The 23,365-nt window shown below is 38.6% G+C and overlaps 1 protein-coding gene across 1 annotated transcript in view; it reads left to right on the top strand.

The window, feature by feature from the left end:
- The window catches only part of LOC107698444 (acylamino-acid-releasing enzyme), a 47,278-nt gene that overhangs the window by 11,510 nt on the left and 12,403 nt on the right, over positions 1-23,365 (top strand). The window contains exons 5-18 of the mRNA XM_016499459.1: positions 2,023-2,098; positions 3,202-3,293; positions 3,392-3,463; positions 3,550-3,687; positions 5,098-5,189; positions 5,330-5,370; positions 10,175-10,296; positions 10,619-10,679; positions 10,844-10,941; positions 12,101-12,152; positions 12,246-12,334; positions 18,374-18,512; positions 18,806-18,889; positions 18,998-19,078. Of these exons, the coding sequence (XP_016354945.1) occupies positions 2,023-2,098; positions 3,202-3,293; positions 3,392-3,463; positions 3,550-3,687; positions 5,098-5,189; positions 5,330-5,370; positions 10,175-10,296; positions 10,619-10,679; positions 10,844-10,941; positions 12,101-12,152; positions 12,246-12,334; positions 18,374-18,512; positions 18,806-18,889; positions 18,998-19,078 (1,237 nt within the window). The remainder of the gene's footprint in view (positions 1-2,022; positions 2,099-3,201; positions 3,294-3,391; positions 3,464-3,549; positions 3,688-5,097; positions 5,190-5,329; positions 5,371-10,174; positions 10,297-10,618; positions 10,680-10,843; positions 10,942-12,100; positions 12,153-12,245; positions 12,335-18,373; positions 18,513-18,805; positions 18,890-18,997; positions 19,079-23,365) is intronic.

The raw sequence follows: 23,365 nt of genomic DNA on the forward strand, positions 1-23,365 counted from the left end.
GTTAAATGATCTGTGTTGGAACTAGGGCTGTGCGATATGGGAAAAAAAAACCTATCGCCATTTCTTTGATCAATTTTGCGATTTCTATTTTAATCACGATTTTGACACACAGACATGCTTTACAGACATTGATGCATTCAGTGTGAATTTGAAACATATTTCCAAAAGAAAACCAATTAGAGCTTTATCAAGAAGCTGTAACATGTCTAGAACAGACATAAGGCAAAATAATCACTAAGTAAAGGTGTAACAAAATGTCTCTAGAATAGACATATGACAGGAAAATAAAAATCCTGTGTCCATGGATTTTTTTTTTGCCATGCATTGGTCATAGAGCTCTTTGTGGCATTGCCTCAGATGTCGAACTAGATTTGTTCACACGTACTCCATCCGCAGTGCGTATACAGTATGTGTATGCGGTGCAGAAGCAGCACGGACTCATTTTGCTTTCGCACAGGCCGCGTTTGCAGTCCTCTCCTGATCCGCGGCTGTTTACCACAAACACAATGTAACAAAGTTCGTAGTCACGGGAAGAAGGAGGCGGGAACCGGGAAACGTTCAAGACTTTAATAAAATAAACAAAATACAAAATGAAAGTAAAGCGGCAGCCCCTCGCGGACGACTGCCGCACATAAAACACCAAATAAAATCCAGGCCTGGTCCTCTCTCGTCTTTCACTGTCGTCACTCCTCCTTTTATCCTTCCGGAGCTCCTCCGTGGGACTCGAGACCGGTGAGTGGTGCAGGTGTCGCTTGTTTATCTAAAAGTGCACTTTTCCTTGTTTAGAAATCGTGCACGCTCAAATCGCGATTTCGATTAATCGCACAGCCCTAGTTGGAACTCAGATTAACACAAGTGCTCCTCGTCTAAATGAGACTCTACATCAGGGGTGTCCAAACCTGCTCCTGGTGGGCCACTGTCCAACTCAAACCGAACCTGAATCAAGCTTGACGGTTGACAATGTCATTAAACTCTCTGCACACTAGTGACAGAGTGAGAAAGGCTCCATCTCCTTTTTCATACACAACATCTAGAAGAATCTGTCTTCACACACACACACACACACACACACACACACACAACTGTTTAAAATATGAAAAAAACGAAAAAATAGTTGAATGAAATACTTCATAATATTTAATCATACATCAGCAAGGCCTCCTGTTGGGTCCATGGCTTAAAAAGAAAAACACACATATCTTTATAACATTGTAAATGACAGTTAGTAATATTATTTATATCTATGAAATTACAATTACAAATTACACATTGAGCCCAACATATTTAGATGCGCATTAAAAGTCAAAATAAAGAAAATTAAAGAAAAGAAAAATGCATGCATAGTGGCAATACTGTGTAAAAAAACAACAACATTTGTACATCTGAACAAAGTGACAATTTAAGGTCACTTTCCGAAAAAAAAAAAAAACTATTGATTTGATTGCTTCATTTTTTTCAATTACTCTGAGTTAGTTGTTGCAGCCCTATATGATTTTTTTTTTTTTATTTTTTTTTCATAATTTATCATTATCATCATCATTTCCACTGGCATATGTTTTCTTTCTCAAGCCTGTTCTACTATCTAAACTTAGTTTTAGTCTATTACTATTCTGTGGGCTTATTATTTATTTATTTATATATTATTATTATTATTCTTCCATACAAACTTCGGCGGGTAACTCGTCCCGCACTGTTTTGTCCTAGACACATGAATGAGGTGTCAAATCGTGCAGCTTATTGCCGCCACCATCTTACGTAAATTACGTGAATGTATGTTTACCGCTGATTGGCCAACACCGTTCCCAGGAAGAAACTCCTTTCACCAATGAGAAACCTTTCGGCACGCCCATTACTCCAAGCTCATTTCAATCTCTAATGAGCTGGTGAGTTGAATCAGGTGTGTTAGATGAGGAAGACATCCAAAATGTGCAGTGGTGGGGTTCTCCAGGACAGGTTTGAGAAGCACTGCTCTACAGGATGATTTGTCTTTTAGTGGTTTGTTCTCTCTCTCTGTCTATCTAGATCTGGCATAAGAACAGGAAGCTGAAGTGTCTTAATCTGACGACTCTCAGCAAACACGGCAAAGTGTATGAAGATGGTAAGAGGAAAACATTCACACCCTGTTACCAAAAACAGCACATCAGGGCTCCAGACTGACTAAATGGTCACATTGTACAGCACAAGTGCAGCAAATAGTGATGCAATCTCAACAGTGCAGCACAGCGGAGATTCAGAAATGAAGCTTTGTGAAGCACAGAAGGCTTTCCTCTCAACTGTATCACAAAAGGGTTCATTGCGCAAAGCTTTTACAGCCCTGTCTGCGCTGTGGCCATATGGTGGTCAAAAGAATCAATAGCACCTACTGTACCACATGGCTTTGTCCCACTACAGCCACTTACTTCACATCTGGTTCTGTGTTTTGTAGTTTTTTTGTTGTTTGTTTTTCTAACGCAAGCCTTAAACGTAACATCACTACAGCTCAGGCCATTTTGAACATTTTCATGAATTTGACAGGTTTTCTCTTGCACTATTCTGAATTCATTCATGTGGAGCCCTGCATGTGTTCATTCACCCATCAGACCACCCGACATATATTAACACACGATTACGATTACTGATAACGGCATATGGAGAGTGATACAGTGTGAACAATGAGAAACAAAACATGCATTTTTAAATAGCCAGTTGCCCTTAGCTTCTTTGCTTTTGTTAATTGATGGCAGGTACCATAAAGGCCATTTTATACTGTATAAGTCTATGGCAGCCCATAGAACCATTCGTAGGAAAATTGTGAATTTTTTTCTGCATATTGGGTGATCATGACCAAGTTTGTAGTCTGTAATACTTTTTTTAGGTTCTTATTTGTGTCTTTATCATGGGCACAATACATTGCTGAACTGAGCCACTTTAAAAATGACTGAAGAGATTTTTGAGGCTGTATCATCTGGACCATGCTTAAGTCTGTTTAAATTAAATTGGTAGACAATGTTTGGCTCCATAATCTTGCTGAATGTGCTTACAGTGCCACCTTCAGGTCAAGAAACTTAAACTGTTTCTTTTGTATAACTTGTGTACTAAAATCATGCTCTTGTGTGTAATGTAACCGTATTATTCACTGAAATACTGGACTGACAGTCTTATTCTGCTGCTGTGCAGTCTGATAATCTTGATAATCAGGGCTTGTGTGTTCTCTGTTCTCAGATCAGTTTGGCTGTATGGTCTGGTCTCATTCAGAGACTCATCTCCTATATGTAGCTGAGAAGAAACGACCCAAGACAGAGTCGTACTTCCAGGTCACAAACACAGATGATTACAGAACACGCACATGCTTTCTAATGATTCATTCTATGAGCACATTCTTCATCTGACCTCATGTTCCCTTAAACTGCAGGGGCCTGAGACGGGTTTGCTCGCTGATGAAGAGGAGACCATCAAGACAGACAAGAAAGAGGAAACAGTCCTGGTACAATTTTGCCATCATATGTGCCATCTTCTCTAACAGCTTCAGTTTGATTGTGTTGGGAATGACTGTGTATGTGTCTGTGGCAGGGTCAGCAGTTTGAGTATTATGAAGACTGGGGCGAAGCACTTGTGAATAAAAGCAGCCCAGTGCTCTGTGTGCTGGACATCGAAGGCAGTAACATCACTGTTCTGGAAGGAATCCCCGCTAACATCTCCCCAGGACAGGTATACTCTCTGTTTGTGTTTTAGACATGGGTTCAAAGTAAGGTGCCACAGTTTTACTGAAAATGATATTGTGGTTATTTTGACCTTTTATAATGGTTTCACCTGTAATAAGCTTTGACATCTCGATATTAAGGCTGAAAGGGCAAAAAAAAAAAAAAAAAACACACTGAAACAACAGCACTCATGTATGCGTTTGAAAAAATAATTAATAGTATAATTTTTCTTTTGATAAAAAGTGAAAACGGGTCCCACAGACCCGAGCACCATACAAGGGTTAAGTAATCTTTTATCCACCACCTGCTGCTTTCTGGGCTTAATAGGGTCATGTTCACAACAAATGGAAGATAGCAGGATAGGAGGCCCACTTATTTACTTTATAGAACATTTAACAGTGCAGTACTTGAGTTTACTAACAGTCCGCGTGGTTAATCCCTCTCTGAGTTTCATTTATTAATAAATCTCATTTATAGCAGCACTAGTATAGACCCACAATATGTGCATGTCCCAGACTTCTGCACATCACTATAGAAACACCACAAGCACCCTTTTTTTGTTTTAATTTTGATACTGTCGGTAAACCCATTGCTGTAAATGAGAGACATGTTCTGTCAATATGCTGGGGTGTAAGGATTTTCATCATCCTTATTAGACGCCTTGGTAATGACAGTGGGTTGGATTTTTTTTAATGGATGTCATTGATGGAGAGGCTTTAGTTACACTGACTTTTGTGAGGAAACAACTAATCACTTTATTAACTGACAGCCTGTCCACTAACCTTCAACATCGTTACGATTAATTCATTTTGGAGTGAACTAAGTTTGTGATGACTCTGCTTGATAAGTGAAGTCAGAGAAGAAATAAATGTATATATACACATACATATAAAAATATTCCTTTCCTTTTAGAGAATTTGCAAAGAAAATCAAGGGGAATGAGAAAATGAGCTGCAGGTTTGATAATAAAAATAGAAATGAATAATTTCATGTGCAGTTTCTATATTGTGTCGAGTAGGCAAAAGGATGGTTTTTCCGTTACGTGACACCAGCTGTCAAACATAGAGAAAGAGGCGTGATGATCTGGGACTCTTTTACTGAATTCAGAGTTGAACCAAAAGACTACTACGGGGTTTGGCAAGAGAATGACCCGAAACATACCTTCAGACTACATCACAACTTCCTTTAATGAAAAAACTATGTAAATTTGAATAAAAACTGGAAAAATAGATGTTTTGCACTATTTTCATGTCAATTTTCTTCTTTTTTTTTGTATGCAGATAAAATGTGCATGTATTTGTCAAACTGATAAAACCCATTTAAATAAAAACAGACTCTTTATTGTAAGCTCAAAGTTATTGTTCTTATAAAATATCAATGTAAGATGAATAATGTAAACCACAACTCTTGTCCACAGGCATTCTGGGCTCCCAATGACACAGGGCTTGTGTTTGCGGGTTGGTGGCACGAGCCATTCAGATTGGGGCTCAAATACTGCGCCAACAGAAGGTGAGTGATGGGAAATATCTGTCTGATGAAGATAAGACCAACTTCAAACCAAATCTGATTTTTCAGTTGTTTAAATGCACAGTCAATGTTTTGAGAGTGGACTGTTTGCCTGCATGCTAACAGCAATGTCATTTCTGCAGGTCGTCTCTGTTTTATGTGGATCTGGCTAGTGGTAAATGTGGTAAGCCGTGCATTTTTTGTTCATTTTTCCATCTCAAACCATTCTGTACAGAAAATGCACCTGTGTAATTCTCATGTGGTAAGAGAGGAACCCACAGTACCTTTGTAGCACATAGCTTTATTAGAGTCCTAAAACACAGCACAGATCTTCAAAGAGCCTTTTCAGGGTTGACTTGCATTGAAGTCACTTTAAAATGTTGTCAGTAGCTGACACAATGGGGAATCTGGCAAGGATGATCTCTGAAGTGATATTGATTTAATCTCAGAACCAGATTTAGTGTTACCTGGTCAATCTCAAACACAGTTCAGCAGCACAAACAGGATTATTTTCCCCCTTTTGTTTTGCATTTGCCACTTGAATTTTCAGAAGAGAGCACCTAACTCCCAGCCTTCCCGCTGAACTGGATGAGTAGTTTATGTTGAATTTACATTGCTAGTCGCATAAGAAGTTAAAACCCGGACAGAATTAATTTTGCAGAGGACCCAAGTCTGTGATGGAATGACCATCCATCTAGGGCAGGGGTCTCCAAACTCAGTCCTGCAGAGTTCAGCTCCAGCTCGCCTCAACACACCTGTCTGGAAGTGTATGATGCCTAGTAAGGGCTTGATTAGCTGGTTCAGGTGTGTTTATTAGGGTTGTAGCTGAACTCTGCAGGACACCGGCCCTCCAGGACCGAGTTTGGAGACCCCTGATCTAGGGTGTCTCCCCCCTGTGTGTGGCCTGAGATGCTGGGAAAGGCACTAGCATCCCCGCAACCCTACAGAAAATACGCATTTTGGAGAATGGAAGGATGGAAGGACCTAAATGGACCCTTTTCACAAGACTGTGATGACGCGTTTAACGGTCATCAGCATCGTAAATCCTCGAAAGTCTTTCATATTTGTATTTTTTTTTAAATATATGTACATTTATAACACTGTTCTTTGTATTATATTACCTTTGCATCAAATTACAAAAAACGTTAACGCTAATGCGAGGGTGTTTCTAATGCAGCATCTATGGGAAGGATGGTAAATTTGACATCGTTCTCTCTTCTGACTGCCGTTATCAGTTTCTCTCAATTTTTTTCCTTTTATTGAAAGTCATGAAAACACGATCGAGGAGTTTTTCTTTTGCTATTTGAGCAAATGGGAATGCAAAAAATATATTTGTGATACTCTCCCATTCACTGCTCTTCAAGTTAACCCAACTATGACGACTTCTGCTGCTGACAAACCTGAAAATGTGAAAAAGATCCATGGCTCTCTTTATAAATCCTGGACCTGGTGGAACAGATGCTCCTTGGGGATTTTCCTGGTCAAAGAAGCTGTGGTTGCCAGTTCTGCCTTCCAAGCTCTATAGACAAGACCTCTAGCCATGACTATTTAGCAATTGTGCTGAAACGGTGGAACATCTGGAACAAAGGCTTTCTTGTTGGGACCTCTTGTTTTCTCTCTTTTTTTTTATATATACAGATGTATTTTTAGGTCAAAAACAAAGACAACGGCATGAATCCTAAATTAATCCTTGAGCCAGGGGCTTGAATCAGATGCTGAAGAGGCTTTCCTTCATGATGGTCACTTAGAAACAGATCCAACCTCATGTCTGTCCAGTGTTTTTTTTTACAGTAGATCTTACATTCCCAGTTTGCACCTTGGCTACGGGAAAGTGGTTTAGCAGTTCTGGGTTCTGCTATTTGATGTTTCCCTAGCCAGAATATAGTGAATAGAACAAGTTCAGAGTTCACAGATTGGTGCCTTTCGACAGTGTTTGGGCCTGTTCAGACTGCGACTGAATTTGCCACGTGCCTGTCCCTACGCATGCTGTGTCTAATGTCAGCGTCAATGTTCAATATCCCTTTGGCACTGCTTCATATAAAGTTCCTTCTGAAGTGATGTGGCACAGCCACATTTGCCTCTGATTTGATGCTGCTGCATAGCTTTTGGTGTGAAAAAATACTTCATTTTGTAAGGAAGGGGTTGCTCTTGTCCAGGTATTTCAGCCCCATTGCCTTGAGAACAGATACACTGACTCACAGGTAGCATCCAGTTTGAAAGTATTAATTTCCTTTGAGATTGTTTCACCAGTTAGTTTGGTCGTAGTGGTCCAGAGTGAAGGTTGCACATCTGGCATCTGAACGGTTCCCACTAGCAAGCCACTACAGTTTTGCCCCTCTCTCCAACATTGTTTTCTTGACGTGGAGAGAACTCTGTTCACTGCGTGGTGCACAATGTTCTGCAGTTTCTCCAAAAGCCTTTGGGCACAGGTCTCTCTTAGGCTATGATTAATGTCTATGAAGGGGGCGTGTAGGCTGGTGCCTTCTCGTCCTTTACATGTGCTGGAGGTGCTTAAGGCCCTTCCATTCAAGGTCATTAGGTTTTATCTTTTTTAAGACTGACTGTTCTGCTGCTGGTTTTAGCCTCATTCCTTACCAGTTGAGCCTTTTTGTTTGTAGGCGCCCCCAGGACTGACCACGTGAATTATGCAGATCTGATCAGTTGTTAGGCAGATTTGCCACGATGAAAATGTCTGAATGAGTAGTTCATTCTTAATTGGTCATGATTGGCTACAGGCTGGGCAATAGCTCTTACTGTTTACTAGGCTCTATAGCATGGATATTTCAAATTTGGCTTCCCAGGATATATGTGCAAAGCTGGATGGATTTTAGTTTTACTGTATTTTCTTGCTGCCAGTGGATGTTTATTTTTGCAGTTCAGTAGAAAATCTGAATAAAATGATTCTGTGCTCCAGTTATTTGCATGTGAAGACCCACGCCTTAGGGGCAGAGCTTAAACACTGCTGCCAGTGAATTACCATGATGCTCTATGGTCTTCAGAGATTGTCACTCCTGGTAGGGGTGTGCGATGTTGACAAAAAATTATATCTCGATATTTTCTGGGATTTTACCGAAAACGATAATTAGACAATATTTTGCTGAGTTATAGTTATTGTGCTGGTACAGCTAACTCCTAAAGATTTTGATATTCTTCATAATGTGGTGGTCAGTCCACAGCAGTGACAGAAATTAATTTGTTTTAATAAGTTTAAATTAATTTTTTACCTTTTTTATGGGCATTTTTACCTTCATAAAGCCATTTTTTTTGCGTGCATCATCTTTTGAGTCAGATTCTTACATTTAATCAGTCAAAGGCTGTTACCAAGGAAATTAAATCAGTATCAACACATTGTTACAGTTACATTTACACAGTGGCGGCTCGTGGGTTTTAAAATAGAGGCACAGTAATTGTACTGGTCTGGGGATCCCTGTCGATTATTATTATTATTTGCTTGACTACTTTAAAATGGCATTTTGGTTGCTTTTAGTCAGAACACGTAAAGAAAATGACACACATACAGTAAGATAATATAACTTCACTTACCTGGCCTATCACTTGAAGCAAACATCCATCCCTTCTTAAAAGTCTGTGTTAAAAGAGAGCTGCCTGTTGTGCTGTTTAATTAAGCCGACTGCTGTAGCCTATATCCAGCTTAGGCTGTTTTCCCTTTATTTTTAATTTGTATATATACTGTTTGAATGACAGCTTGGTAAATCTGTTGGCGATCAAATATTCAATATCGCTACTCATCATAAGTACTTGGTACATTAACAGTGCAGCGGGAGACGTTCAAACTGATATCACGTAATTTACGTCTCTATGATGATTGGTTGATATCAGAAGGAGGCTATCCTCCTCTACGAGGTTTCTTTTCTCAACACTCCTCAGCGCTGAAAGTGAACACTCGATGCTGATTGGCTGATTTTTTTTTTTACCAATGGAGGCACGAGAGCTCACCTCTCCCCCGGCCTCCCCCTCCCCTTCTCTATCATTAGCGGTTGTAATTACATCAGCAGATTCGGCACATTCGCGATAGAAAAGCGGCGCTTTCCAACTTCAGTAACACGTTATGGTATTACAGCTGTGAAATTACAAACAAAAAATACACATTCTGAGATATGAACTAAAATGAATTGTGAATTTTATTAACATTAAATAGTCCTCCTCCCATTTTCACCTCAACATTTTGGGGAAGCTGTGCCTCCCCGACGAGCCACCACTGTATTTACACACAGTTTAATGCAGCTCAGAGGCACATGGAATGCTTTAACCTGCAGTTACAAATGCAGAAATAATGTTTTGATATTTTAAACATAAGACGCTGAATACTGATATTTGAAATTATTAAAAACATGAAAAGATACTTTAAATGTGAAATTAAAACCGCCAGTAGGTGGCAGCAAGTCACTGTTAATAAGTGAGTCACTGTGAGGAAACGAATCATATAAACTGTGATTAATTTAGGAAACAGGTAAAAACAGGCAATATAGTGTCTAAAACGTAAGTCTCTTAACTTCCTGGTGTTGAACTGCTGCTGATATTGATAAAAATCAATATCACATTTGTAATCATGGTGATTTTTTAAGAAAAAAAAACCGCATTCTTCGTGTGATATTAACTATATGAAATGTATAGATGTATAAATCCATATCTTGAACACACACTAGTTTAACCAACTAGACTTCATCATGTAATGCATGCGTGCACTCTGTAGGTGTTTTTGTTTGGGTTTTGCAATATGCTTATACTAAAGCGCACATCATTAAAACAACAATTACGATATTATCGTAGACGATATATATCGCACACCCCTACCTCCAGTGTGAAGTTCCCTTAGCGTCAGCTACTGTCTTGTTAAGCTAAGAATTTTCTAATGTATTAGCAGTTATGATTTTACCAGAACCTCTTAAAAGCAGGTGTTTAATGTTTTCCTAAGCATTTTTATATTTTTCAAAATGTTCTGAATGTTATATTTGCTTTCACCTCAGAACAGTTATCATCTAACTCCAGTGCTGTCTGCTCTCCTCGGCTAAGTCCTGACCTCTGCCGTATCGTTTATATGGAGTGTAGCGTCTTCGGTCCACACCAGCAGTGCAACCGTCTATGTATGGTGTGTATTTAGTGTGTGGCCAATTCTTAAAGAATCACAGTGAGTTTAGAATTCATTTACTTAGTATTTTAATAATAACCAAGAAGATTCCTCATTCAAAACATATTTAGTGCAAAGACCATTCAGCCCAATTTGTTTAAACAGACGTTAGTATGATTTTGGTCACATTGCCCACTCACTATATTAGAAATAGTAAATGAGTGAACAAGTGACCGATTCAGAAGCAGCTTCAGTTGGAGGTGCAGGTGGTATTTATAGTCTAAGTGATCAAATGTAGGTAACTTTAATCAAGTGACTGTGTATTGCTGTGGTTTGGTTGCAGTATGACTGGTACACCAAGCAGACAAGTGTTGTGGTTGATGTGGTGCAGAGAGCCAGAGAGGGTATGTGTATGTAGTCATACTATTTTTTTTATTTATTGGTTGGTAAAGAAATGATAAAAGCTCAGAAAGAGTTCAGAAAACGTGTTATTCAGATGAAGATCTCTGACCTGTTTAATCTATTTCTGTGTTTGTCAACTCTGTGTGTGTGTGTGTGTGTGTGTCAGATGGTTTTACTGGGATCTACAGCTCAATGCTTTCTCCCCGCTGCTGGTCAGCTGACAGTCAGCGTGTACTTATGTCCTGTGCTCAGAGATGCCGTAAGGTACTGTAACACCTCTCTCATACTACAGCTGCATTCATAATCTCGGTTTCCATGGACACACAGCTGAGCATGTAATATATACTTGCACATATACATTTCCACATGCATTTAAATGCCAAAATAATAAAGTCTTCTCATAGTAACACATGGCACAATGCCTATAAAATCAAGTGAAGTGAAATTACATTTATTCAAACACACATTAAAACATGAAGACGGCAGGTTAAGTAAAATATATTGAACACATTTAATACATTGAACAATATATTGAACATTTATCAAAGTTCTCTTCCCTTCATTCATGTTTATTTTATTTATTTTTTTGCTTTAACTAGTAGCAAAGAGGAAGAGATGATCAGTTCACATGCTGCTTGAGCTGAGGTGCAAAAGCAAACACATTAAAGACTGTCAAAACCACATTTATAGTTTGTATTTTGTAATAAAATTATACAAAATATACATAATTTGGAAGCTGAGACTTCTTAAAAGCAACAAAGCACAAAATTGATTGTGATTATTGGGTGGCAGGTGCGCTACAAATCATGACTGGACTTGAAGACGTGAAATAGCCTATTATTATTAAGCATTTATACTGCATTTTACGGTTTCTTCTAATTATCCCATATCACATGTAATATTTTACTGCATAATTACATACAGAAATATATTTTGTTTGGTCAGTTACCTCTGTTGGTAGTGTGGTAGCCTACAGCAAGATTCACAATTGCAATATATTGCTTATCCTGCCCGAAAAAGTAAACATTACAGTTCATGTCTGCAGTAATAATTAATTCACATAATCCTGAATCCTAAATCATGAATCCTAAAAACGAATCAGGTTCCGACAAATTAGGATTTTTATAAGGTTCTTTGTAAAACTACTTAAAATAGTTATTGTAAAAAGCACTAGACCATGTTCAGTCATTGAAATGAGGAAAGTTTAGGTGAGATCATTGATTTTTCCTTGACATTTAAAAATAAGTCCAGTATGCAACACCCCTCTCAATGAAAAAATCCCCTCTGCAGGAGTCATCGAAGGGGGAGGTCTCCTTCTGTTTCATATTTGTTCATTTGATCTATTTTGGGATGTGAGTGTCTCTTTATCTGTATCTGAAATGACTTTGTCAGTCAATCAGTTTCTGTCGTTCCAATATTACAGGATTTGTTGGTTGTTGATACTTCAACTGGTGAAGTCACGTCTCTCACCTCCCGTATGTAGAGCGCACTCTCTTCCTCTTCTTATATAACACACTACTGTACTGTACTGTATGTCTGTAATCTGTCTGTGCTCTGTGCTGCTCTAGAATCAGAGGAGGGAAGCTGGAATTTGCTGAATATTCACAGAGATCTGATGGTGGTCAGCTGCTCTTCACCAAACTGCCCTCCAGACCTGGTATTCTCACACACATTCTCAAAATCAGTTTCCATACCACAGCAAATTTGCTATTGAACACACTTATTTTACCTATTCCAGTGTTTCCCACAGACTTACACTCTATGTGTGGCGGCACTTCCCCGGGGAGAAATATATATTGAAAGTGTAAATTCATTCTCTGCCAGCAGGAGGCGCTTTAGGAGCGGCAGAAATAGCGTTTCCCCGGTAATGACTGTAATCAAAGCAGCACTGCGCTCATAAACGCTGCTTTATCAGGCATTATAGGAAAGATTAAATGAAAATGACATCAAAACTTTTCTGAAGACAATCGGTTCCCTTCAAAAAAGATAAATTTATATAAAAACACCCGACTGCATTTTGAAAAATTTGAAACGTGCAGTGCTCATGTTTATTCAACGAAGTCAAAGCATTTTGGAAAATCTATTTGTGGCAGTCAGTGTTGATATTGTGGTGGGCCGCCACAAATAAGTCAATGTATGGGAAACACTGTTTTCAAGTATTTTATGTAACTATTTGAAGTTAAATATTAATTACATAAAGTATATAAATATAATTAATGGATTTAATAGCATGTAGACCTACTTTTTTAAAAAGGTTTTTAAGTAAACATTGCTTCAAAAGGACATTTTGATAGTTGTTTTTGTTCCCAAAACCAACGCCAACCCTACACAATGCTAAAACAAATACTAACCCTTAACCCAGGGATGTCTGGCTCTGCTCCTGAAGGTCCACTGTCCTGCAGCGTTGGCTCCAGTCCTCATTAAACACACCTGATCCAGCTTATCCAGCTTAACGTCGTCAGGATTGCTAGGCTGTATCTCAGTATGTGTTCTTGCGATCTTGCGTCCTTGTGTTCTACTACATCTTCCTCAATTGTCAAAGTTAATTTCCATTACTCAAGCATTTAGCTTTAAAATTCCCACTGCAAGCGCGCAAATATGTGACGACTCGTGAAAGTAAACATTTGTTGTTTTGTTTTTATAATTTTAGTGATAAAGATGTAGAGAAAGCCTGCAATACTTTGTACTTAACCTTAGTATAGTATAGCCAACACTACAGTCAAGTCAAGTCAAGTCAAGTCACCTTTATTTATATAGCGCTTTTAACAATACAGATTGTGTCAAAGCAACTGAACAGCATTAATTAGGAAAATAGTGTCAATAATGCAAAATGACAATAGTAAACACAAATTTTTCAGTTAAAGACAGTTCATCATTGAATTCAGTGATGTCAACATCCAGCTCAGTTTAAATAGTATCTTTGCAATCAAGTCAACGGTATCGCTGGAAATGAAGTGTCCCCAACTAAGCAAGCCAGAGGCGACAGCGGCAAGGAACCAAAACTCCATCGGTGACAGAATGGAGAAAAAACCTTGGGAGAAACCAGGCTCAGTCGGGGGGCCAGTTCTCCTCTGACCAGACGAACATTGAGAATATCACTATATATTGTTGCAACACCGCCACTGTGTGACACTGTGTATAAAAGTCACTTTTATATATATATTTATTAGGGGTGTAACAGTACACGTATTCGTACCAAAATTTTTCGGTACAGGTCTTTCTGTTCGGTACGAATGTGTACAAACAAATACAGCATTTTTTTAAGTACTGCACGAGTGGAACTTAATTGGTAACTTCCAGTTTTATATGTTGTTACTTTTGATAAGAAACAAAGTCTCAGGTCTTTGATGTGGCACGACAGATCGCCGTATAAACGCCTCAGTTCAAACGGTATCTCTTCCTCTTTACTACTAGTTATAACACAAAATAAACATGAATGAACATCTCGCGCCTCATGTAATCACTCAATCAGTGTTTCAACCGCGGAAAGACGGCAATAAAACAGCTTGTAAACAAAACGTCACGTAGAGTTTCATTTACCTCAGGAAGTCATCAGTGTCCACAGCTCGTTAGTGCGCGATAAATGAAGTCTAGAGAAGTGCATTTCACAAAATATTAGACTATATACTCATTACATTTTACTTTACCTGTTAGTGATGTCTTAATTAATGTTTAAATTAATCTGTTATGAAATTAGGTATGAGAGGCACTGTGTAAATCAGGGCTGCCCAAACTTGGTCCTGGAGGGCCGGTGTCCTGAAGAGTTTAGCTCCAACCCCAATTAAACACACTAGGGATGCGCCGATCCGATATTCATATCGGGTATCGGCTCCAATACTGCCATTTTTGTCGGATCGGGTATCGGTCAGAGAGAGCCGATCCAAATCCGAGATTGTGCGTATTGTGTTACCTCTGCTCTGAAGCCATAGCATAGCTTAAAGGGTTACTCCACCTCAAAATGCAAAATTTTGTCATTAATCACTTACCCCCATGTCGTTTCAAACCCGTAAAAGCTTCGTTCGTCTTCGGAACACAATTTAAGATATTTTGGATGAAAACCGGGAGGCTTGTGACTGTCCCATTGACTTGCACTGTCAAGGTCCAGAAAAGTATGAAAGACATCGTCAGAATAGTCCATCTGCCATCAGTGGTTCAACCGTAACGTTATGAAGCGACGAGAATGCTTTTTGTACACGAAGAAAACAAAAAAAACGACTTTATTCAACAATTCGTCGTGTGAATTCCGCATCACCGTAGCACCATTTTGGAGAATATCCTTTATCTTCTTGCCGGAGTTTAATGTTGTTTTGTTACTTGCTACCGGGTGTCTGTGAGAACAAAACACGGTCGTAGAAAAGACTTTAAATAATTTTTAACGCGCACCGTTACTGAAATTTCAAACTGTTAAAAGAAAGGCTCAATAACTGTTGCACAGATATAATACACTACGCATCAATTTCTCTTCCCTTTGTGGTCGGTATCGGTATCGGTATCGGCCAATACTGAACCCTAGGTATCGGAATCGGTATCGGAGGTGAAAAAGGTGGATCGGAGCATCCCTAAAACACACCTGAACCAGCTAATCAAGCTCTTATAGGCATACTAGAAACTTACCAGTCAGGTGTGTTGAGGCAAGTTGGAGCTAAACTCTGCAGGACACCGGCCCTCCAGGACCGAGTTTGGGCAGCCCTGGTGTAAATGATCATATTTCAACAACAAACATAATTTTTATAATTTAGAAGTTAATTTAAAAACTACATTATGTACAATTTACATGTTTGCATACATTTTTTTTAAGTTGAGTGTTGATTATTGTATTTAAAAATAAATAGTAATTAAATTTAAATTTGGGCTCTGTTGTTAACTGTAACCTTAAAGTAGGCCTAATGTAAAAGGGCTCACTATAGTTTAGAGTATAATCCGAGGTAGATTTTTATCCCTAAGAAAATTTGAATTATAACTGAATTTATTTAAAGAAAGAGCAATTTGTTCAGTAAACCATTGTTTAATTAACAAAAATAAATAAATAAATTGTTTAGTTTTTCCCGCTGTACCGAAATTGTACCGAACTGTAACGTCAAAACCGAGGTACGTACTGAACCGTCATGTTTGTGTACCGTTACATTCCTAATATTTATGTATTTATATGTCAAAGCAGCTTCACAGTAATAAAAAGGAAAAATTAACAGTTTTTCCGCAACTGGTTTGTTTAAAAAAAATCATGCAAAAAGATAACGGTTAATAGTAAAATGAAGAACAAAGAAACATTTTGTGCAATAGAGCCAAGAGTGCTATCTGCTTGTCAAGATGTCCAGCCATGAGTAGTGAGCGTTTTTCTCTTTTCTATTTTTTTATTATTTTTTCTATTGTTGCTGTTTGATAATTATTAATGACATAATAGACAGTGATGGGTCTGTTGGGCTGTATGTACACTATATGTGACCCTGGAACACAAAACCAGTCATAAGGGTCAATTTTACGAAATTGAGATTTATACATCATCAAAGCTGAATAAATAAGCTTTCCACTGATGTATGGTTTGTTAAAAAATCTAAATATTGAGAAAATCATCTTTAAAGTTGTCCAAATTAAGTTCTTAGCAATGCATATTACTAATCAAAAATTAAGTTTTGATATATTTACAGTAGGAAATTTACTAAATATCTTCATGCAACATGATCTTAACTTTTTTTATTTTTTAAAGAAAAATCTATAATTTTGACCCATACAATGTATTGTTGGCTATTGCTGCAAATATACCCCAGCGACTTAAGACTGCTTTTGTGCTCCAGGGTCACATATAAGAACTGACCCACATACTTATTTTTTCATACCTTTGACATGAACTGATTGTTTTACAATAATTTATTGTCAAGACGATCATTTTGCCAAGAATGTGTATTTGAGCACTAATGCCTCACATAGTCTCATATGGCTGCTCTCTTCATTGAGCTTTCACACAAAGAGCAGTTTTCAGAGAGCAGGAATAATACACTACACAACTTTTAAAATCTAAACGGCTTTTAAAACACTGGCCATCATACACTTACCGACTTTGTAATAGTCACAGAGGAAAAACTGGCCATCATACACTAAACAACTGAGGATCACACACAACCAGACTTTAAAGTCGTTCCAATCACAACAAACTCATGCTGAAACGTGTGCCTTGTTGCTAGGAGACGCATGACAAATGAAAACATGTGTTCTAAAATCGGCTCAAAATATCAAACATGCTTGATCTCCTCCGACTGGATGGAATCAAAGTCTGAAGCTAAAAAAAATCAGAGTCTATGACCATCATGAAAAGCTTGGAAAAGTCATGGAATTTTAAAACTTAAATTTCCAGGCCTGGAAAAGTTTTGGATAAACCCAGAAAGCTTTGGAAAAGTCATGGAAATGTATTTCACAAATCTCTGTGCAATAGAATATATTTTTAATCAGGTCAGTGAGGGGATCACGCATATATCGCATAGTTTTACTCATTCCCGCAGGTTTCGCATTTATAATGTGGGAGATTTCCACAAACATTTAAAGGGATAGTTCACCCCAAAATGAAAATTTGATGTTTATCTGCTTACCCCCAGGGCATCCAAGATGTAGGTGACTTTGTTTCTTCAGTAGAACACAAATTATTATTTTTAAGTCCAGCCGTTGCAGTCTATCAGTCGTATAATGCATGGCAATGGTAACATAATCTATGAGAGTAAAAAAATACATGCACAGACAAATCCAAATTAAACCCTGCGGCTCGTGACGACACATTGATGTCCTATGGATGCCCTGGGGGTAAGCAGATAAACGTCAAATTTTCATTTTGGGGTGAACTATCCCTTTAATATAGCATGCAAGTTAATGTAAATAAATCCACACAGAATATCGGATCGGATCAGTCATATGAAAACACAAGTGATTCAGCGGTACCGCGTCTTCTCTTTCTTCCTCTCAAAACGGCTTCACATCAGCGCATCTCGCCTGCACTACAAGAGAGCCGCTGCACGCTGCGATACGAGATTTACGCTCGCGTTTGGGCACAGTTGACAGAATTGTCACGCGCATAATCGGGTCACTGTTGCATCGTCACAAAACTGTACCATTTGCACATCTTTTTAAAATCTTTTTAAAGCATTCAGTACTCCAGAGATGGTTTTCTGTGCGCTCACAGTCTCATCCAAAGCGTACGCGCACATAAAGCTGCCTCACAAACACCTCACGAGTACCAAATTGAGTTATTTTTCACAGCTTATTGCGCTTAATTTGTCAAAATGTCCATCCTGGCGAGTATCCTCATAAACACAGTTGGTTTTGTCTTAAGTGAATGTTGAGAAAGAAAACCGTTGTGTATCAGTATATTGGATCCATGCAGTCGGTCTTAAAGGGACAGCAGCTTAATAAAGCTGAGCAGTCTGTCATAACCCTGCTACACGATTTTCTAAGAAATGTCAACTCAAATCTGCAGACTGGCTCAGAATTTGGGCAACAATCGTCAAATTCTCCAGACTGTAAAATTGGGACAAAAATAGTGTAGCGTATTCCAGCCTTTATGTGTGAGCGTTTGGAAAAAAAGAAGCCTTCTTATCAGTCAGTCTTTTGTTCCCAATTGTGTCTGTATTTCTAGTTCTGCTTGTTACATTTTTACAGTTTTATTGTCAGTTATTATATTAAGGTACATCTAATTAGATGATCTGCTCTGCAGCGGGTTGGTTTCCTGCCAGAGAAGGGTTCTGAAAGCAAGATGTCATGGGTCAAATTGGAGGAGACTCAACCTCAGGAGGATATCAGCTGGCAGACTTTAAACTTCAGCCCACCACCTGAGGAGGACAACAGCCAATACCGTAAGATCTGAGTGACAGTGCTTATACAGTATGTGCTGATATTTACTCCAACATGATTGTGTTATTGCATTTCGGATGCAGTGTTGCAAGTTACTTTTGTTCTGCCAAACTTAAATGCTTCCAAATAGTTGAACAGTAGTTCCAACAAACCACCTAGTGCTGTTAGACTAAATAGCAGCACTCTTGGGATGCTGTACATGTGGTCAAATTCACGGTACTGGAACTGTTGTGTTTGTATGTGTTAGTTCTGTCATTTTGCATGAAAAATATAACAACTCTCTGTGCTTCATCAGCTGGTTTGGACTTTAATGCTATTCTACTGAAACCAAAGGAAATGACAGCAGGAAGCAAACTACCTCTCATTGTCATGCCACACGGTCTGTTCTGTAGTATCCTTAATAACAAAGTAAAAATGATATAACGGATACATTCGGCGTCAGTATCTTGTTTTGCTGATCTCTGTTTTCACTCTGTGTGTCTGTCAGGCGGCCCTCATTCAGTGCTGGTGTCAGAGTGGTTCTTGTCCACAGCAGTTCTGTGTAAGATGGGCTTCAGCATCCTGCTTGGTGAGGAACAGTTACAGTGTTTACCCTACACACCTCAAGTCTGTCCATCAGACACACGATTTGGCTCTTATATTGTCTCTCCATGATATAACATTTCACTTGAAATTTATAATATATATTTTGTGGAGAGAAAAAAAAACACTCCAGTGCTTTAAACTTTAGATATTTCCAGATGTATGACTAGTTTTCTACTCAAGACATTATAAGAAGTATTTTCTGTTGTTGGGAAACTGAGGCAGCTTCTGTTATGAGAATTGTTAGATCTGATTGTTAGTTTTTGGTATGTTGTTTTTTGAAATTTGAAAAAGGCTCAGAATCTGGGTGTGTAGATGACACTCACAACAGAGATGACTGAACATAAAAATCTCATTGGAGACAAGGGAGTTGGGGGCATTTCACTCTAAAAAGTGAAAATGTTTTTCACTTTCAGTTTAAAAATATGACCTTATGACAACAAAAGTATGTCCATAATAGCTTGAGACATGCTTGCTCCGTGATCCGCTATGTGTTTCTGTTGTTGGATTCACCGCAGTGTCCTGCACTGGCACACTCCACGTGTGATGATGAAACCTGTCCATGCATCACGCATCAGTCAGCACATCCACTGGATTAACTTTCATTAATAACATGAATATCTAATGTTGGCATATTCCATGCTGGTTTTTCTTTTATAGTGGGCAGTAGCATGAACACAATGCTAGGGTATGTGTACAGTGCACGTGATGTAAATTTGATAATCAGTATAATTAGGGATGCACCGATACCGATACTGGTCTCCTGTACTCGTACTCGTACTTGTTAAAATGCCCTGATACCAAACGCTGATACCACACAGCATGTGTTAAGCGCCATATTCAAACAAAGAAACACCGACAACAGAACAACAGACAGCAGAAAGAAGTTAAGGATGTCTACTACGAAGTATATGTATGCAATGAATATAATGTTAAACATTCAGTATTAATGCCTGTATAGCTGATGTGCGCGAGCTGATAAACAAAGCACGCTGAGTGGATTGAGCGCGCGGCGGCGCAGATGCGCGAGCTTGTCGAGTGAATATATCTTTCTCACAGACATCACTGGAAAGTTTGTAGTTCGGTCGGATATGTCAAAAACAAGTAAGTAAAACAATGCACAAGTTACTTAACGGTAGGGAGAGAGAGAGAGAGAGAGAGAGAGCGCGCACTTCTGTTGTGTGATCTTTGATGTTCACTCACTTAGCACACTCATCATTTGGATTAAAACTTAATTGTAAAAATAAGACCATTTATAGGGGCATTCACTTCAACCTTAGGCATACACGACTTTCTGGCCAAAGTGAATCTAGCAGCCTGTGTGAAATGCGCTAGGCTGTACTGTAGGCTACTTGTCCCTCTTTTCACTCTTACTAATCCAAATGCTCTCCTGCTCTGAATCCCTTTCATATAAATGGTTCACAGGATTATATAGTGTCTTCAGTAGCGGTCATTGAAATCATAACATCCCCATGACACTAATTTTACAGTCATATTTACTTTAATGCATTGTTCCATTGCCTAGTCCAGTGGTAGGCAAGTTGGGTCTTAGAGAGCCGCTCCAACCGTAATCAAACACACCTGAACAAGCTAATCAATGTCTTCAGGATTACTAAGGCTATAGGCAGGTGAGTTTTGTTTTCAGGGTTGGAGCTGAACTCTGCAGGACTGCGGCTCTCTAGGACCGAACTTGCCTACCCCTGGTCTAGGTTAATGGTCCGAGTGTTGATTTTTGATTGGATAGATGATTTGATATTTAGGTATCCCAAAAAAAAATATTACTCCCGATGCTGTGTTTCTGGACCAAGTAGGAAATTGTGGCCAGCATATTACTATGAAATATGTGTTGGAGTTGTGTGATGTCCTTTTCTGCCCATGTGTGTAAGTTAAGCGGCTTCTTGTTAACTGTGAAATCTGGGTTATTCCAAATGGGGGTGTATTTAGATGGTGCAAGAGGGGTGTTGTGATTTGGTGAAATTTCCACCAGGCTGTCAGAGCTGTAGCGGTCATTGGTGTTTTAAAATGGGTGTTTTTTGATTGTCTGACTGTAGAATGGTAAGTCTGAAATGCGAAAATCATTACAAATTGTTTGCTCAACATCTAGCCATATGTTTTCTGATGGGTTTGGATGAATCCATTTGTATATATTATGAAGCTGGTTGGCCATAAATTAGTAGAAGAAATGTGGTGCTTGTGTTTTTGGTTTCTGTAAAGTAGTTCATTTAATTCTTGGGGTCTTATTTTTCCAGTAAAATTTGGTAATGTTTGGGTCTAAAGATTTAAAGCAGGTAAGGGTGGGTTGTGTTGGAATCATTGAGAATAAATAGTTTAGTTTAGGGAGTATAGTCATTTTAATTACTGATATTCTGCCATTAATGGATAGTGGCAAGTTCATCCAGCGTTGAAGATCGTCATCTATTATTTTAAATAATGGAGTGAAATTAAGACTAAACGGCTCTGGGGAATGGGGGAATGGGGGAAGTCGTGGCCTAATGGTTAGAGAGTCGGACTCATAACCCAAAGGTTGTGGGTTCGAGTCTCATACCGGCAGGGATTGTGGGTGGGGGGAGTGAATGTACAGCGCTCTCTTCCACCTTCAATACCACGACTGAGGTGCCCTTGAGCAAGGCACCGAACCCCCAACTGCTCCCCGGGCGCCGCAGCATAAATGGCTGCCCACTGCTCCGGGTGTGTGTTCACTGCTGTGTGTGTGCACTTTGGATGGGTAAATGCAGAGCACTGACACTCTGACAGCCTGGGGGGAACATTAATGCCTAAATTTGTGATGTGATTGGTGCATAGAGGGATAGGTGGTGTCTGGGATGTCACATCCAAGCTGTTGGGATGTAATTGAAGAATAGAAGATTTACTCCAGTTGATATTCAGAAATATTAGAGAATGAATCAATAAGTAATTATTTCTTGTAATGATGATGGGGGGTCTTGTAGATACAGTAGTAAGTCATCTGTGTAAAGACTGATTTTTTTGGTGTATGTTTAATGTTTGAACTTTAATGTAGCTGTTTTGATGGATGGCTGCTTCTAATGGTTCAGTAGAAATGGTGACTAGTGAGGGGTAGAGTGGGATCCTTGTCTAGTCCCCCGGTGCAGTGTGAAGCTACGTGATGTTAGTCCATTGGTGAGGACAGTGGCTGAAGGTGATGAATACAGAATTTTGATCGAGTTAATGAATGACTCCCCAAAACCAAACCTCTCTAATCTGGAAAACAGGAATTTCCAGTTGACACTATCAAAAGCTTTTTCTTTGTCCAGAGTAACTATGGTGGTTTTTGCTTTTTGAATTGAAGAATGATACATTAAGTTGAAAAGTATGCGTGTATTGGTGGATTCAAGTCTACCTTTAATGAAACCGGTTTGATCTGGATGGATTATAGATGGTGTGACCTCCGGGTGTGCTCAAATAGTCGAATATTCGATCTGTAATTATTATTCGAAAAGTAAAAACTAGGGCTGTGCGATATGGGCAAAAAAAAAAAAAACCTATCGCGATTTCTTTGATCAATTTTGCAATTTTGTGAATTTGCTTCCAAAAGAAAGCCAATTAGAGCTTTATCAAAAAGCTGTAACATGTCTCTAGAACAGAGAACAGACAAAATAATCACTAAGTAAAGGTGCAACAAAATGTCTCTAGAATAGACATATGGCAGAAAAAGAAAAAAAAAAGTGTCCAGGAATTTTTTTGCCATGCATTGGTCATAGAGCTCTTTGTGGCGTTACCTCAGATGTTGAAATAGATTTGTTGCGCCAAGTTCACACGTACTCCATCTGCAGTGCGTATACAGTAGTGATGGGAGAAACGAAGCATTGAATCAATTGAACCAATTGCTTCAAAAAATGATTCGACGTTTCGAAGCACTTGAAACAGCACATGCTGGCGACACCTGCTGGTGAAAACGTTGTAAAAGCATCAAGAACTCAGACCAAACTTACAAAACAAATGGAAATATTTTTTTAGAAATACCATTTTTTTAAATAAATAATAAACACTTAAATACTATTAAATATTAGTGCTTGTGTTATGTGTTTTATTTAAGTATAATCAAACTCTTAACACACAATGAACTAAATTAATTATTTAATGAATTAAGTGATTTATGTAATTTTTTTAATTAAGTGTTTTCATTAGAGCTGTCTATAAAAACCAGCGGCAAGAGTAGTGTTATTAGTCAGGAGAAGGAGGTGGATTTAATTCTATCGTAAGCTCATTTTGTTATTTTTAAGGTATGATGTGATTTGTAGGTTGAAAGTACTGA

The sequence above is a fragment of the Sinocyclocheilus anshuiensis genome, unplaced genomic scaffold, assembly GCF_001515605.1.
Source record: "Sinocyclocheilus anshuiensis isolate Anshui unplaced genomic scaffold, SAMN03320099.WGS_v1.1 scaffold1662, whole genome shotgun sequence".
In the NCBI taxonomy this organism is placed as follows: Eukaryota; Metazoa; Chordata; class Actinopteri; order Cypriniformes; family Cyprinidae; genus Sinocyclocheilus; species Sinocyclocheilus anshuiensis.